This window comes from Melozone crissalis, unplaced genomic scaffold (genome assembly GCF_028551555.1).
Source record: "Melozone crissalis strain CALT ecotype California unplaced genomic scaffold, PUWL_Pcris_2 ptg000019l_1, whole genome shotgun sequence".
NCBI lineage: Eukaryota > Metazoa > Chordata > Aves > Passeriformes > Passerellidae > Melozone > Melozone crissalis.
In genome coordinates, this window is record NW_026535797.1 from 3,541,147 (window position 1) to 3,558,214 (window position 17,068).

At 43.3% G+C, this 17,068-nt stretch overlaps 1 protein-coding gene across 1 annotated transcript in view; it reads right to left on the reverse strand.

Annotated features, from left to right (window-relative positions):
• The window catches only part of LHPP (phospholysine phosphohistidine inorganic pyrophosphate phosphatase), a 72,507-nt gene that overhangs the window by 44,362 nt on the left and 11,077 nt on the right, over positions 1-17,068 (reverse strand). The window contains exons 2-6 of the mRNA XM_054277050.1: positions 16,042-16,229; positions 14,154-14,307; positions 11,438-11,501; positions 10,468-10,560; positions 4,553-4,644 (exon numbers count right to left, since the gene is read on the reverse strand). Of these exons, the coding sequence (XP_054133025.1) occupies positions 4,553-4,644; positions 10,468-10,560; positions 11,438-11,501; positions 14,154-14,307; positions 16,042-16,229 (591 nt within the window). The remainder of the gene's footprint in view (positions 1-4,552; positions 4,645-10,467; positions 10,561-11,437; positions 11,502-14,153; positions 14,308-16,041; positions 16,230-17,068) is intronic.

Genomic DNA, 17,068 nt, shown 5'->3' on the forward strand with positions numbered 1-17,068 from the left:
TATATATGATTATATGTATTATTATATATTTATACTTACTGTATAACTTATAAAAGTTGTTTTATTTATATATATATATATATACAAACACAGGTAATACAACTTTTCACAGCGCAAATGTGGGTTGGAACTGTTTCCATTTAATACTTGAAACAGGTTTAATGATCAGGATGTGAGGCCCTGGGAATGCCTCTGGTTGTGTTCCTGCCCAAAGGGAGCGTCTGTCTGCTCGTTCTCATTGCACACGGCTGGTACCCAGGAGATGGGAAAGAACTCATAAAATTGTTCATCTTGGCTGGTTGGTAGCACAGGGAGCAGGAAAGGGAGGTGGAGGGATGCTCCTGCTCTGCAGAGCAGCAAGAGGTGACTATTTCTGCACAGAAATTGTCATGAGTGTCACTGAATTACACAGTGACAGCAGTGAATTTATCATGTGTGGAATATTTTTTAAGAATACTTTTACAATTTCATTAAATGACAGAACCTGTTTTTCCCAATCCTTAGCCTAAAAGACTTCTCTGCCCCAACTGTTGTTTTTGATTTCTCTCCTGGCAAGCCAATTCACTACAAATTCTGTGTGATTTCTTTAACCAGGCAAGAGGAACAGATCACAAGCCACTTTATTAAGGAAGTCAGGGTAATTATTCTCAGAGGATAATTAAAAAGTAGGGACACATGAAGTAACCTGACCCGGTTTGGAGGGCAGTGGCAGAGCTGGCAGGAGATGGCAGCTCCCAGGGGCTCCATCCCTGGGGAACCCTTGATGTCTGCAATGAGGCACCTCAGGGACGTTCACTGGTGTCAGCATCAGCCATGGCCATGGATAAATCCCTGATCCAAGGAAGGAAAGCCCAGGTGGGCCCTGAGAGGGGATGAATCCCCACTGCCACATTCCAAAGCCAGCCCAGAGCTCACAGGTGAGCAGGGGCAGTGGGCCACGAACACTCCTGGCTGCTGCCACACACCAGCAATGGAAAAATTCATCATTTACAAATTTACAAATCAAAATCTCTAAATAACAACGAGTAGAAGGGGGGAAGCAATTCTTTTCCCCTGCCAAGATCCATCTGATGCACCTGGAAGCTGCTTCCAGAGGTACAGGGAGACACTTGGAAAAGCCTCAAAGTCATTTTTTCTCTGCTCTAACTTGCAGGCTACAAAAAGGAATGAGGATATTACACAGCATTGCAGAATCAATAGTTATTGTGGGAATCATTGGTTTGATGTCAAGGCCAATTAGCTGCAAGTGGAATTAGCACATGCCCTGAGCTGGAAGACAAGAACATGTTCTTCCCCAGATGGGAAAGATGTGGCCAGGTGTGCACAGAAATTCTGGAACTGGCACCACATTTCCCAATGCTGACAAATCCCACAGCCCTCAGGAGCCTGCAGCAATGGCCTGGTCTGTCCTGGCCATGGGACAAACAGACAGGAGGAACCTGCAGCCCAGACTGACCGTTTGCAAATGGAATTTACCAGGAAAGGCCAGCACAGCTATTCACCCTGTGTCAGGTCACCCAACACACCAATCTTATCCCCTCACCTTCCCAACTTTTGCCCTGATTTGTGCCAGCAGAAGTTTTATTCTGTTTCATTATTTATAGCTTTTCTTGGACTGATCAATGCCTGCCTTGGCTACTGAGGAAGAGTTCAACATTTGAGATGGAGGGGGAACAGGCAAAGTGTGTCACATTAAAGGAAATGTGCTTTAATGTGTGTGTCACGTTAAAGGAAACAGGCTGCACAGGTTTTAATTGACTTTAAAGATCCAAGAGAAGCAAGACAAAGGAGCCAACTTGCAGGACTCCATGCGAGGTGGTGCAAAACTGAATGTTTAATCCATATTTTGAATCTTGTGCTGGGAGCAGCCAGCAGTGGAGAGGCTTAGCAGAGGTCAGGGGGTGAGAGCCTGGGGAGGAGGCAGCCCCAGGGCACATCCCTGCATAACCTGGGTGGGCAGCAGACCTTGAAAACCACAGAGGTGTAGGATCAGAGAGCATCCTGAGCTAGAAGTGACCCAGGGATCCTCAGTGCAGCTCCTGGCCCTGCACAGACACTCCGCAATGCCACCCTGTCCTTGGGAGCATTGTCCAAACCCTCCTGGAGCTGTGCAGCCCTGGGGCTGTGCCCATTCCCTGGGGAGCCTGGGCAGTGCCAGCACCCTCTGGGGGAAGAACCTTTGCCTAAAATGTTCATGTAAACTGCACTGAGCCCTGAAAAAGCAGGAGAGCTGCCCCAGGCACCCTTGAGCAGCTGGGGACATCCTTTGGGTGAGGAAGGAGGGGGACAACCCCAACCCAAACCATTCAGTGGTGCTCTTATTGAAACCTGTGGCAATCCCAGCACTCCACCAACACCTGCAGCAAAGCCCTGGCAGCTCTGTGCTTTAAAGGAGTTTTGGACAAACAGCCAGGATGGTGGGGAAGCCCCAGGCCGTGGCTCACACTGTGCATGAGCCAATGATGCCATCCAGAGGTGCTCGGGTGCAGCACAGAACTCTCTGTCATCAAAGGCTAAAGGCAAAAGGCAAAGACAGCACCTTTGTATATCTTATATATCAGATTTTAAGCTAACCTCACAACCAAATAATCATATTTTATTTTTAATTTATCCTGTCCATCACTTGTTATTTTCTGTCTCTCCTCACCGTGTGCCTTGATTTTCTAAGTGTACTAAATAAGTCACTCTGAAAAACACAGATACACCTCTGACCTCTCCTGGCAAACAGGAGTTACTTCATTCTACTCCCAGTGCTGAGAGCAGGCCTGGCACAACACAGGGACCTGAGAGAGACACTCATCTGTGTCTGACTGCTCTGCAACAGAGTCTGGGCTGAGAAAGCACCGACCCCACACTGAAACAGGAAACACAATCTTTGTTCCCCATCCAGGACAGCCAGCTACTCCCTTCCAGCTGGGAATTCATGACTCAAACTTGACACAAGAAAATGCCTCTCTAGCATAGGATCACACACATTTATGTGAGTTTGTGTGCACAGAGTTTGTGCCAGCTGCCTGAGCAGTGTGGATGCAACATCACCATTTCATGATGGGCAAAGCGAGGAACAGGAGAGTTCTGGTCAGCAGCAAAGACCTAATTCACCTCTGTGTGCAAAGGCACCTTCTTTGCTGGCACCTGGATCTGTGTGGCAACAAAATGGGGATTTGCAAAGTGATCCCATTCATATCAGCATAAAATCAGCCACTGAGTCCTTACTTTCTCCATTAGGAACCTCATGGGATTACAGCCACAGAAAGTCCTGAGTTGGAAGGGACCTGCATGGATCAAGTCCAGCTCCCGCAACTACAAAGATTACAGACAAATAATCCCAACAGCATAAACTATATAATTGTTTAATCTTTGGGATTTCCCAAGCTTTATTCAGACATATATCTGATTTTCAGATGTACTATCTTAAAATTTTAGAAACTGCAATACACTGTACCTGACTTTTTTCCTCAGAAACCATCACTTACTGGTCCATTAGAATTAAGGCACAGAGTATTATTTTATCACCTTACACAAACTAAAAGGAAAACTGAGGAACAGTTTTGACTGACTTGAACAGACTGACTTGAAAACAAGCAAAATAACTTTTCAGATAGTTTATGGCAAGCATAATTGTCATGTGCTGTATCCCTCCCCAAAGAGCACCTTGTTTTACAGTCTCAGGATTTGAGAGTGAAGAAAAACTGTGAAAATACAAATTACATCAGATGGCAACGGGTGTGGCTGAACCATACTACAAGGAGGCATGGTTCTGGGTAAGGGGAGATGGCTAAAATGAGATTTTGGTGTTGGGATCAGAATGTCAAATGGAGGGACAGATCTCTGCACTGCATTTGGAGCCACCCTGAGCTGCCCTCAGACCCAACTGCTCAGCACTGGCCATGTCCTGTTTAGAGGTGCACTCTGTGCCCCCTCAGCAGCTGGCCTGTGGCAGCTCAGTGAGAGCACAGCTCATGGGGACAGCTGCACAAGGACAGGTTTGCTGTTGGAGCCAGGGGTGACCCAACAGGACCCTGCACTCTGGCAAGGTGAGAGCTGGGGAAGCAGCTCTTGTGTTTCAGACACCTCAGGGCTGAATGTGTGTCTGGAGGGAAGGGCAGACATAGGGAGCCCTTCCTAAAGCTGTGAGGGAGGAATGACCCACAGGGATGGCTGAGTCAACAGTCTAATTTTATAATCCCAATAATATAACCCCTGTCATAGGTTTCAGACAAGTGTACAACGCTTTCATGCAGCAGCAGGAAAAAAACAAGCAGACCCCAGGAAATGCACCAGCTCTATGTGCTATGTGCTCTGATGAAGATAAATACAGCAGGAATTTAGCAGGAAGTATTTCTTCAAAAGATCAAAGACAGTCTGTCCTCCCTTTCCTGTACTTTCACACAGTGTTTTCCTACAAGAAAATACCAGCATCCACCCAAGTCTGTGCTGCTTGGGCAGACAAGAAATGCAAACCCACATTGAGAACAAGGGGAAAGGATGGGAAGAGGCAGGGACAAAGCCTTGAGGCTGTTCTCTGGAGGAGCAGGTGAGCTGTACTGACCTGAACTTGCCCGTCCGCACCTGCAGCGCTCGCATCCCGCACTGCTGGGCTCCCCCGACATCATTCACAATGTCATCCCCGATCATGATGGCCTGTCAGGGCAGTGAAATACAGGAAAAGTTCATTTCTGCCATCTGTCACCCTCCCCTGACATAACAAACAGCTTGGGCTGAGGTCTAATGCTGCCACCGGACAAATTAAACACGATAATATTGTCACCGTATTGATTAAAAGTCATCCTGCCCTGAGGGAAATTCATGCCACAGCTCCTCCAGCAGTGAACTGGCACAGCACACACCTGTGCAGTTTGTAATCAATCACAGAAATCAAAGGGATTTGGGGCACAGTTGAAAGAAAATGCTGAGTTTCATGAAGTTAGGCCTCTTCGCTTCATAACAATCCATTCCTGCTATGCTCCAAGCAGCTTAAATTAAGCTTAACTTCTTAAATCTGGTGTTCTACAGGCTGGTCAAAAGCTTAAGCTTGTAATCACTGAGAGCTTGATCCCAACCCGTTCTCAGGTTGATACAGAAATTCAGGAAATCACTGCAAAATAGAATTTATTCATTTTTACACAGAATGACACAATGTGTACAGGCCTAGCACTGTTTGTGTTACCATCAGTTTAAGTATATGCCAATATTAATAAACAAAAGTGAATGGATTACAAAAAAATAACTGGTTGTGCTAAGATTTGTCTGGTACTTGTTAAAAAGAGTGCACAGAGCACCTTCCTGCCTCTGTTAAAGATATTTATTAGATCTGAGTGCATCAACCAAGGGGTCCTTTCTGCTGAAAACCACATCACCAAAATCTGAAGTGGTTATTGTCCTGCATTACAAATTGCTGTATTTATTCTATTCCTCAAATTTAAAATGATTGGGGAAATGCCATTTTATAGTTTCAACAAAACCCAGTATATACACAAAACAGCAATTTTTCAATAATGATCCAAAAAATCAGTTTTATACCTCTCAAAGGTGCTCTGGATTATTCTGCAGAGAACAGAGGCAGCACCTAAAACTGGGGAGGCACAGATTTGAAAGTCTGCAATGTGGTTTATCAATCAGATTTTTTTTTTTTACTTTTGTATTGAAGTTGAATTTTGTCTAATAGAGAGCTAGCTGCATCTTTAACTATTTTATTTTCATCTTTTAAATCAGCATTTTGCTTCATGAATTTAACTGCCTGGCATTCACAACCATGGTACCTTCCAGCTCCAGACATTCCTACCTGAATTTCCATCCCCAGCTCTGTTTTGCTTGAAGAATAAAAATACTAAACCTCCAGAGCTATTTTTATGAATTATCTAATTGCAACAGGATCTTCTCCCATGTATTACATTGCAAATAAAGGAAATCTCAGGATATACCTAAATTTTCTGAGAGGATTCATAAACCAAATTAAGCTACAAACATGTAAATATGGGACAGCTTCTCCTGTAGATGGTTGACCTTTCCTTAGTGCTCTTCCAAACCAGAAATTCAGCATGAAATGGGGAGAAAATGATGGGTTAGATATAAGTAATTAGGAAATAAAACATGTAAATGTGGATAAGGAAAAGAGAATAATTCCATGGCTGCATGGAGAGCTGCAAGAACCTGGCAACACCACCCCCAGCCAAGCACCATTACCAATTCCCCCCAAGCTGCTCCAGGATATTTAATCACTCTCAACCACTGGCTTTAAGAGATTGTAATTCCCTTTTCTTACAGAATTCCTCCCAACACCTCCCTGAGGGTGAGAGGGAACAGACCTGCACCACCCCACGCCCTCGCTCAGCCCAAACCCCAACATTCGGGACGTAAAGGCAATTTCAGTCCTAATAACCCTGACAAGAATCTCCTGTGACAAAAAAGGGCAGAGCAGGGCAGCCTCTCCATGCAAGCCCCCTCCTGCTCACCAGGGCTGCATTTGACCCCATCCAGGGAAGTTTTCCTGCAGGACTCTGCAGCTCTGGACGTGCAGCTGCAGCGGAGCAGCGATGCCTGTCCAGGCCAGCTTGTGGCACACGCAGACAAAAACGTGCTCCAGCCCCCAGGGATTTCACAGATTCACTATCAGTGAAGGGCAATAATCACTAAAGGAGGAGCAATTATTCCAAAATCATTTAGGATTTAAAAAATCATTGGCAAGAAGATAGAGGTCAGGAGGTGCGCTGTCAAGGGAAATAAAAAAACTCTACCTGTCAAACCTGGGTTTAACTTCCTCTCTGACTGCAATATGGTAAGAAGAGAGAGAAAGATATAAAACTGAAAGGTCACATAGCCACTGGAAGCTGGAATTAAAAGATCTCCATTTGTGTTCACATTTTACACAGGGATCACACCATTAATCTGTTCAATCCTTCTGCAAAAGTTACTTTTTTTAAAATTGGCTACAAATTAACTAAAAAGAAGGAGAAAAAAAAATGCAGCGAGTCTCTGGGTGTAATTTCAATTTCCCGAAGATGGTAAGAGGCGGTGTGTCGCTGTACAGACACAGCAAATAAAGCACATGTGCCAAAGCTGAGGGAAAACACTGCTCTCAAAGGGTTCCACCAGACTCAGCCCAGAGGGGCAGGGAGAACAGAGGAGATCAACACAATTCCCAGGAATTTGGAGTGGAAAGGCAAAATATAATCCCCACAGTCAGCTGTGCCACTGGTGCTGTCTGTGCCACAGACCCTGAGCAGCCAAAAACAATAAATCTCTAGAGATGCTGTTGGGGTGGTGAGTGGGAACCTCAGGTAGGTTTTGTCCACAAACAGACTTTCAGCATTCATTAACTGGTCACAGGAAAATGTCTGATCAGAAAAGGAATGACAGAGTAAGGAAATGAAGGAGGCAAAAAGAGGAGAACACCCTGATTTAGCCAGCCCTCAGATGGGGATTTTGGAGGCTGGAGCCCATGCAGGATGCAGAGATGCACAGAAGGCAGTGTGCTAGTTCCATCAGAATATTTAGCACAGAGAATGCTTCTAGAGTAACAGTTATTTATGCCTAAACAAATTTTTTGCTACAGATTTAATAACCTTAAACTAAATGTGCTAGGACCATGAGGAAAAGCTTACACACCACACCTTGATCTATTAAATCACTTTACACCAGAAATACAACACATTTACTTTTCTCCCTGTCTTCCTTCACCCAAGGAATAACATCCCAGGCTCCAGGATCCCACATTACTGTTAATTTTGTTTCTATCTCAGAACTCCAAAGGTGCAGGGCCAGAGAGTTCCCACTAAGATTTCAGCTGGAAAAGTCCCTTGGGCACGTTTACTTTGGGATGGAGGATCCTGCCCTGTTGGGCAAGGAGGGGATGCTGGCCCAGGAGCAGGTGCCCTGTGCCACCTCTGGGTGATCTCTCTCTGCTCTCATGCACCACTGACTCCCACCTGAGGCTTGCAGGTGGCAGCAATGGGAATTGCTTAACTACCAGCAGTTTATGGACTCCAGCATGACCTGCCATAACTCCCATTAAAGCAGGATAATTTGCTACAGAGAGAACTTTTTTATGATTATATAAAACCACCAGAACCTTAACATTATTTAGGTTTTATTGTAAAGCTGTAAAAATCATCCACTGTTAACAGCTGCCTTAAAACACATGAATTAGGCATTTCAGTAACCTTTAAGATGTGTTATTCTTTGTCACAGCTCTGAATTGCAAGATAGGTCTGGTTACCTCTAAGAGGTTTAAATTTCCAATCTATTAAAGTAATACTGGCAATCTGTTATTTCTAGGCCATTGAGAAAAGGTTAAAATGAAAATTGGACTTTAGGGAGTTCCTCTTATTCTAAGTGCAGGCTGAAAACATCTCAGCAGCAGAAGGCAGAGTCAGGGTCTCAGTAAGAAGCAGTTATCAAGGGAAATGACTGGTGATAACTTTATTGATTAAAGCAGCTTGAGGAATTTCAGAATTGCCACTGTCTCAAATGACTGTGGTGAGACAGCTTTATTAAAAAGGTATTTTTCATTAAAAGCCAAGTGAAAGAAAATTGTAGCATGTTTTCAAAAGCACAGCTCATCTAAAATGGTTTAATGATGGTATGGATTAAATGCATTCCACAGGTGGAATAAATTATCGGAATAAACATTTTGTAAAAGGAAAGGAAAGTAAAACCAGCCCCTGTCATGTTACTACAAATGCAGAATTTGTCCAGGAGAAAGATTAAAGTGTAATGCAGTGCATTACAGGAACTTACTGAGTGACTATACTGAGGTTTTAAACTGAAAATAATGAGGTTTTATTACTGTGTACCACGAACTAAACCAACCTGCAAATCCTTCTCCAAAAATACAATAAAGTCACAAGGTCAAGCACTCAAAAGTTAGGAAAAGATGCCAGAATTAAGGCAGTTTGCTTGTTTGGAAATTGTTCCTCCAACACATGTGTTAATCATGATCCAGGCTTCAACTCCAGCAGTGTGGATTTGTGTTTCGATGGTGGAAAGCATGGAGTGACTGGTGCCTTTATCCAGTGGTGTCTGCCGCACTCCTCCTTGCTTAGGAGCACACTCCCTTCACCTCCAAACTCTCTAAATATAAAATACTATACCTACAAACTAGATATATCAGTACAACAGATTAATGGCATTTACCACAAGAAACAATATGATGAAAAGCCAAAACTCTGACAAAACATAACGTTACGCACGAGTAGCAGACATGGCAAACAGCAGAGAATGAGTAAGTAATCTCTTGTGGGGACTATTCCTGCCTTTCTGTACCCAAAACAAACACTCCTGAAGCTGATGGGAGCCCTATGGGAGCAGCTTTGCCAGCCTGGGGATGCATCACATCAGGTTTGTTCCCTGGGGCACGGACCAGAGACAGGAGCTCTGCACCTGGGATGTTCCAGGGACACTCCAGACTGGGATATCTAATTCCTGGGGGGATATGGACAGACTGAAGGGAGCACAGCAAAAAGGAGGGGGATTGAATGGAGAGAAGCAGCAGAAATAAAGCACAGTTTTAGTAAAAAACAACTCCTGCAACAATAACAAGTCTAGACATAACTGGATGGAGAAAATATCCAGCAAGTTATTTTGGTTGTTAACTAGAGTAAAACTAGAAATAAGGAGATGCAGTTTAAAAGGGAAATATCCTGATAAATCTCAGGAAAAGCTGCCTTCCCCCAAGACCCAAGGGGCTGAACACCATCCCCAGGGCACTGACAGTTGTTTGGCTCCCTGAAAACTGCTGTGGACAAAACATTAATAACTGTGGAGCAGGGAACACTCCTGCATGGGGAAGGAGATGGATTAGATGGCCCACTAGGTCTTTTCCATCTCCCCACTCTGTAATAAAGCAAAACCCAAGCACATGCTGAATTACAGGGCCATAATTTCATCTCCAGGCTCCAGGGACCTACAAGCCACCCCAAACTTCCCTCCTGTTGTTTATAATGTCACCCAAACCCCCCTGATGGAATTACTGTGCTGTAATTCACTGCTGTTTGTGAGGCTTCTCATACTCATCCTTATGTCCTGTGTGACAGAACAACAAATCAATAAAGAGAAGCTGGAACAACCACAGAGAGGGGAAAATGGGCTGTGCTGAGGAAGCACAGCATGTTTCTGCAAAGCCAGAAATACAGGAGGGGGTTTTGGGGTCAGTCAGTGCTTCCTATTCACCAAAATGATAAAATATTTTTTCTTCTGCCTTTTTTTTTTACTAAAAAAAGTTAGTCAGTGTGAGAGCACAGGAAATAAAGGACATTTTGGGATTAACTCCATCACCCTGCAGCCACCAGTCTCCAAGCAGACTGCCAGGCATTAGGGCACCTCTTTTGCCTCTGCCAGGCATTGAGTCCTGGTCACATTCTCCTTCAGCCTCTTCTGTAACTTTTCAAAGCCACAGCAAAGCAGAGAAAAAGCAAAAGTGGGCACAAACATCTGGCACAGACCTTGGGCATGGCACCTCAACCTTACCTGCTCTGGTGGAACTCCCAGTTCTGCAAGGGCTGACTGAAAAAACCTTTTGGATGGTTTCCCCACCACCTCAGCTTGGATATCACAAGCATACTGGGGAGAAAAAAAGAGAAACACAAAAAAATGCTGATTGGAAAAGGATTTGTTCAACTCCATAACTCCAGTCATAAAACCTTTGTGAGTATTGATTTCTACCCCTAAATAACACAATGGATTAGCAGGTGAAGGTGAAGATCAGAGAATTTGGATAACAGAAGTGTTTAAAGTTTTCTGGCAGGAGAGAAAATGCTCTTGAAACACCTCAAGGTACAAATCCTCCACATTCTCCATCATTGAGTAATCTTCAACTCAGTTCCAGTACTGCTCATTTTGTTAGGAGCATCACTCTTAGAGATGTAACAAATATTCTTTATATAAAACCATCAAAAGTACTGGAGGGCCTTAAAAGCTATAGAGGATTTCTTCAACCACCTGGCATAATTTTAATGCTCCAAGTGAAAAATCAAGTTTCAAATCCAGGTTTTGAAAAGTTACACTTGAAAAAGCAGATTTTACAAGTTACATTTTCCTGCAAGTATCAGTGCTATGCTGAAAAAATCATTTCTTGCTTATTCCTAGACAAAAACTAACAGCTAACATGGACCTTCAGGTTTTCCTGGGTATCTTGCACACAATATTCCCCTTTTTTCTTGTCTGACTCCTCCTTTCATGGGCCTCACTTGCAATAAAGGTATCACAACAGAAAAAGTTCATTTTTTAAGTAAAACAAATTTAAACCAAAAAAAAAAAAAGAGAACAAAGGCAGAAAAGAAATTAATCCACCCATCTTTAGAATGCAGCAAATGAGTTTCAATGTGTGGAAACTCCCTCCACCAAGGTGAGTAATTACAGAAGATGACCCATATTTATGCCAGTTACTCTTTTAACAAGGTGCACAGGGTGAATAAGCACAATTCCAGCTATAAAATACCTCCAGTGCCTTCATATATGCTCCAACATCAAGTTTCAGCCCATCAGTTTCTTTATAGTAGCGTCTGGAAATGAAAGTGATAAAGTTCCCATGAAATGAAAATGCTGGCAGTTAAAGACAAAGAAACCACATTTTATTATTTCTGGGCCTTTATGGATGTCCATATGGCTGCATAAAAAGTCAAGTAATCAGAAAATCCCAGGCCTGGGTTTAACACAGGAGTTAAGGACAAGCTCAGGACCGTGCAATGCTCAGGGAAAGGATCCCAGATGCCCATCTGGGAATAACCTCACTGGTTCAGAGGGATTTCAGTGTGCCTGAACCAGGATGGGCTGGGCTGTGCATTATTGCACAGTGACACAGAGCCCTGGCAGGTAAAAGGTGAGGGCTGGCCCCAGCCAGCAGCTGTGACTCCTCCTCAGTGTGCCTGCAAGGAGACCCCAGACAGGACCAGCACTGCTGTCTCAGCCCCCCACGCCAGGAAATCCTGCTTAAAAGGACTAAAAGCTCTCCAAGCTGAATTTGTTTCCTTCTAAAAATGCTCCCATTGACATGAAACTGGTGGAATTAGAAGGTGTCTTTAGAGAGTAGCCATGGTATTTTATGAAAAACCCTTTCCTTAGGATTTTTCCTCCTGAGAAGCTGAGAAGCCTCAGGAACAAAACGTAAATCATGATTATCTGCTGCTGTGGAATGCAACAGGTGCATCTGTGATTGGTCTCATGTGGTTATTTCTAATTAATGGCCAATCACAGTCCTGTTGTCCAGACTATCTTGGTCAGTCACAAACCTTTGTGTTATCATTCTTTTTTTTTCTATTCTTAGCCAGCCTTCTGATGAAATTCTTTCTTCTACTCTATTAGAATAGTTTTAATATAATATATATCATAAAATACTAAATCAGCCTTCTGAAACATGGAGTCAGCATTCTCATCTCTTCCCTCATCCTAAGCCCCCTGTGAACACCACCACAAGAGAGTTTTTCTGGAACAGCAATTCACATTCATGCAGGTCTTCCAAGCTCTGGGCAGAGCAAAGACAGGTTTCTGTATGACAGGAAAAGAGGTAGGATGAGCAGTCAGCTAAGATTTTATGCCTTATCCTTCTGCCATTTTCGATTATTCAGCATAGCCTTCCTTTAAAATGACCACTTGACCTTTGCTGGAACAGCCATTAACCTTCCATAGTCTGGCGTAAACAGCTTAATTTTCTGACAGTGGCCTGACAGAAGAAATTACAAAGCCAATTCCCACTCTCAGCCCAAAACAGATGCTAAATGTAAATCACTCCATTTCCAGGAGCAGGGCATTCTGCTTCAGTGCCTCTGACACTTTTGTTTTCTATGGAATGAACTAAAACGTCTACCGAAACCAACCTTGCTGGCCCAGGGCAGGCACCTTGCTAAGGCCCTCCCAGCTGTGCTGGTTCTGCAGGTTGAAAATGAAGCTGGGATTTGTGGATGGCCCTGTGCATCCATGAGGCTTCTCCAGTCAGGAGAACGGTACTCACAATTTATAATCCCCCTCCTTTGAGTCAGAGAAACTTGTATTCACATTACCTCAACGATCAGCCAATAAAATACAATACCCTCTTGGTGAAAACTGAGCTCTGAATATCCCAAAATCTTTATTTTTAAATAAAAAGTAATATTTCAAAGAAGTAATAAAAAGAGCTGTTTCTATCAATGAATGACCAAATAAACACTTTTACATGCACAGGGTACAAAGAATTTTTGCACTGATGACAATACGGGTCCTAAGAAAAGGTTGATTCTACATTTAATTTTGAAATATGATATTACTTAACACAAAATTTGATTACTTCATGTACATTAGCCAGTCTCCTGTTGGCTCAACATTTCCTCCTTATCCTTCTGAGAAACAGTAAGGATTTTTCAGCCCTGTTGGAGGATTAGAGTGCCAGGTAAGGCAGCACAATGAATTTAACTGTTCCTTCCCACTGATAAGTTCTGCCCAGCTGGATCAATAACCCACAAACTAAGAAGGGTTTTCATGCCCATTACAGTCTATTGAACCACTGAGCAAAGTTGTCACTGCACTTTCCCCAAGATAAACATGCCCAGTCTCTTTTAAACCCATGCATCACACAACAGATAAGAATAACTCCTGTTGTTCCTGTTGGGATTTGTCATTATTCAGCAGGAATTAATACTGTCCTGTTTAAAATCTCAGAATACATCTAAATTAATTATTTTCAGGAAAACATTCCAACTCCCTAACTGGATTTTTTCCTGTGTGTGAAAACAGGAGGTCAAAATTTACTCTTAATGGGCAGAGAATAATTAAAAATGCTGTCTAACATTAAAACTACCAAAATAATTGATCTGCCACTTCAAAAGCACCAAACTGCATCACACACCTACATCAACAGCTCTTTGCCCAAGCATGGCCTGGGAAAACTTTGGGTTTCCTTCACTATGAAAAATCATTTATATTCAGTTCAGAGAGGAACACGTGGCTACAGGCAGCAGTTAAACCAACAGTTCTCACCTCTGAGATACTATATTCTCATTTACTTGGGGGTCACACACACCAAAATCCAAACTCTCCATGACTCCTATGAGGCTCTCTTGAAGCACCACAAGTTCTCTTCATTGACAGGCACCTTACCAGGAGTGCCTACACTGATTTCTGTCCTCTATTAAAGGTATTATTAAAAAATGCAGAGACTTGAGGTAAAACAGAGCTCAGCTCACCCTTTTCCAAGGGAGATCAAAACAGGCTTCTCCATCCCAATCAGAAGTCGGAAAGCCTCGTTGAGGTTGGCATAGGTGAAGTTCTCTGCTGCATCTCCAAGAACCACACAGTTTGGGTTTGTCTTATCAATCTCAGCAAATTCCGGGACAAGATCTACAGAAGGAGAAAAAAACAAAACAAAACAAAAAAATCATAAATCCCTCACTGTGGATTCTTGGCTTCTTTTCTTCTGCCAAGGTTGGGATTAAAGGTGTGAGATGGTATTTCTTGTTGGGACTCAGATGTTCATTAGTTCTTATCTATGTTGCAGTCTCACAAACTGTGAGTTCTACAGCACTTCACTCTAACAAACTGAAAGTGGAGATGTGTGTCTCTCTCTACAAGGCCTTTTAAGGATAAACTGTCTAATTAAGAAATGACACTTAAATTATTTTCACTTTTAACCTAATAACTAATTACCCATACCCCACAATGCGGACTTTTTTATCCAATTACACAAAACCACCCAAACACATGGAGAAGAGGTGAAGAAGGAGCAGCCTCTACCTCAAAACCTCCATCTTGCTTAATATATATTACTGTATTCTAAACCCTTAAACTCTTAAGTTTTCCATCCTGTGACATTACACACTTCTATTCAAACTCCACACCCACAATCCTGTCACTGTCATATTTTATGTAAAATCCCTTTGCCAGGATTTCTTCTCCTGGGAAGCTTCAGCTTCTCCATGTTTTGCTCCTCTGGAATGTGATTTGGAGAATTGTTTACGCAGCATGTGAATTGTTTTTAATTAAGGGCCAATCACAGTCCAGCTGTGTCAGACTCTGAGTCTGTCACGGGTCTTTTATTATTCTGATATCTTTTATAGCCTTCTGATGTCTCCTTTCTCTTTCGTTAGTATAGTTCTAGTATATAATTTTCTTTTAATATAATATAATAAAATAACAAATCAGCCTTCTGAGAATTTGGAGTCAATTCTCATCTCTCACCTCATCCTGGGACGCACAATAACACTGCAACAATTAATAACCACAACTGGTGACTGCCAACAATTGGTGTCCCCGAGTGAGTGACACCACAACACAATCCCAGTGCTATCATTCCCTTTTGGAAACCTTCTCCACAGCCTCAGGTCAAATGCAGTGTTCTCTTGGGGGTCAGTGCCTGCCAGCACAGAAAGTCTGAAATTCTCAGCACCCAGGGCTCCAACACCTCATCATTTCAGATCCTATGGAAGGAACTGTGGTGGTGTTTGCAGGGGTCCCAGGATGAGGGAAGAGATGAGAATCTTGACTCCATGTTTCAGAAGGCTGATTTATTATTTCATAATATATAATATATATTATGTTATATCTTACATTACATATTATATATTATATACAATATTATATATAAGTGTATGTTATGTTATGCTATGTTGAGCTGTGTGCTGTGTGTGATATGTTTTGTGTGATATGCTATATTCTAAGACTATACTAAAAGAAAAGAGAAAGGAGACATCAGAGGGCTAGCAAAGGAAAAGAATGGAATGATAATAAAATCTCATGACTGCTCACAGCCTCGACACAGGTGGCTGTCATTGGTCATCAAGTAAAAACAGTTTCACATGTTGGGTGAACAATTCTCCAAATCACATTCCAAAGCAACAAAACATAGAGAAGCTGAAGCTTCTCAGGAGAAAAAATCCTGGCAAATTTTTCATAAAATATGTCTGTGACAAGCAACAAATCCCCAGATTCATGCTTCCTTCACCCACGACAACACATGAAATAACAAATAAACCTCAGTCTGACCCAACCCTTCACACCCCTACTCATCTATCCCAAACCAAAGAGGCAAACAGAGCCCTCCCCTCCCTGCCTGCCCGTGTCCCAGGGCTGTCCCACCGTGGTGCACCAGCAGGTGTGGCCTCAGGCCGCGCTCCCTCAGCAGGTGACAGGCGGCCGGGGCCGGCGCTGTCACCTGCGACACCGAGATGTCGAAGCCCAGGGCCCGCAGCTTCCTCACGAAACTCTCCCGCGTCGCCTGGGTCTCGTTGGTGCACAGCTGCAGCTTCAGCCCAGAGGCTTTGATCCTGGGGAGGGAAGGCAGCAGAGGTGAAGGAAAGAGACAAGAGTCACTCTCAAGGGAAATACGGGTTGGACGTCAGGGAAAAGTTTTTCACAGAAAGGGTGATAAAGTTCTAGAATGGCTGCCCAGGGAGGTGGTGGAGCCACCATCCCTGGATGTGTCGGGGACGTTTTTGACTTTCCCGGTTTGCCCAGAGTCACAGAGAGATGATTTCTTGTTGAGAATTTTTTTGCAGGTTGAGGAGTTCTTGCAATGCAATGGCACAATCCAGCCTGGTTGTACTGATGGAAAATGGGCACGTTCACAAACAATGAATAATGGACATATTCAGAAATGGGGTCAGTATATCCTTGAAAGAGATACAAGAAGAAGAGTCATCAGGACTCAGCAAGTTGGTCAGCAAGCTTGGGAAAGTAAGAAAAAAAGTGAGCCATGGGTGGGCCACAAGAAGACACATGAAAAATTAGGTGATCCAATCAGCATTCTCATTTAGATGCATTAACAGCTAGGATTAACCAATCATGTATTAGCTAGAGACGCATGGACAGTAGAGATTTATTATAAATATAGTCTTTTTAGGGATAATAAATTTGGCTTCACTGGATCATATTGGTTGTGGTGTGCAGTCCCTGAACCTCCACACCCCGCAATTTCTGCTCCCAGGAGAAGGGTGTCATCCCTGGGTGTGTTTAACAAAGCCTGGATGTGGCACTGGGTGCCAGGGTTGAGTTGAGGTGTTGGGGTTGGGTTGGACTCAATGATCTTGAAGGCCTCTTCCAACCTGCTCATTCTGTGAATTCTGCTAAAAAGGTGGAGATGTTATTCCAAACCAGGAACAGGATC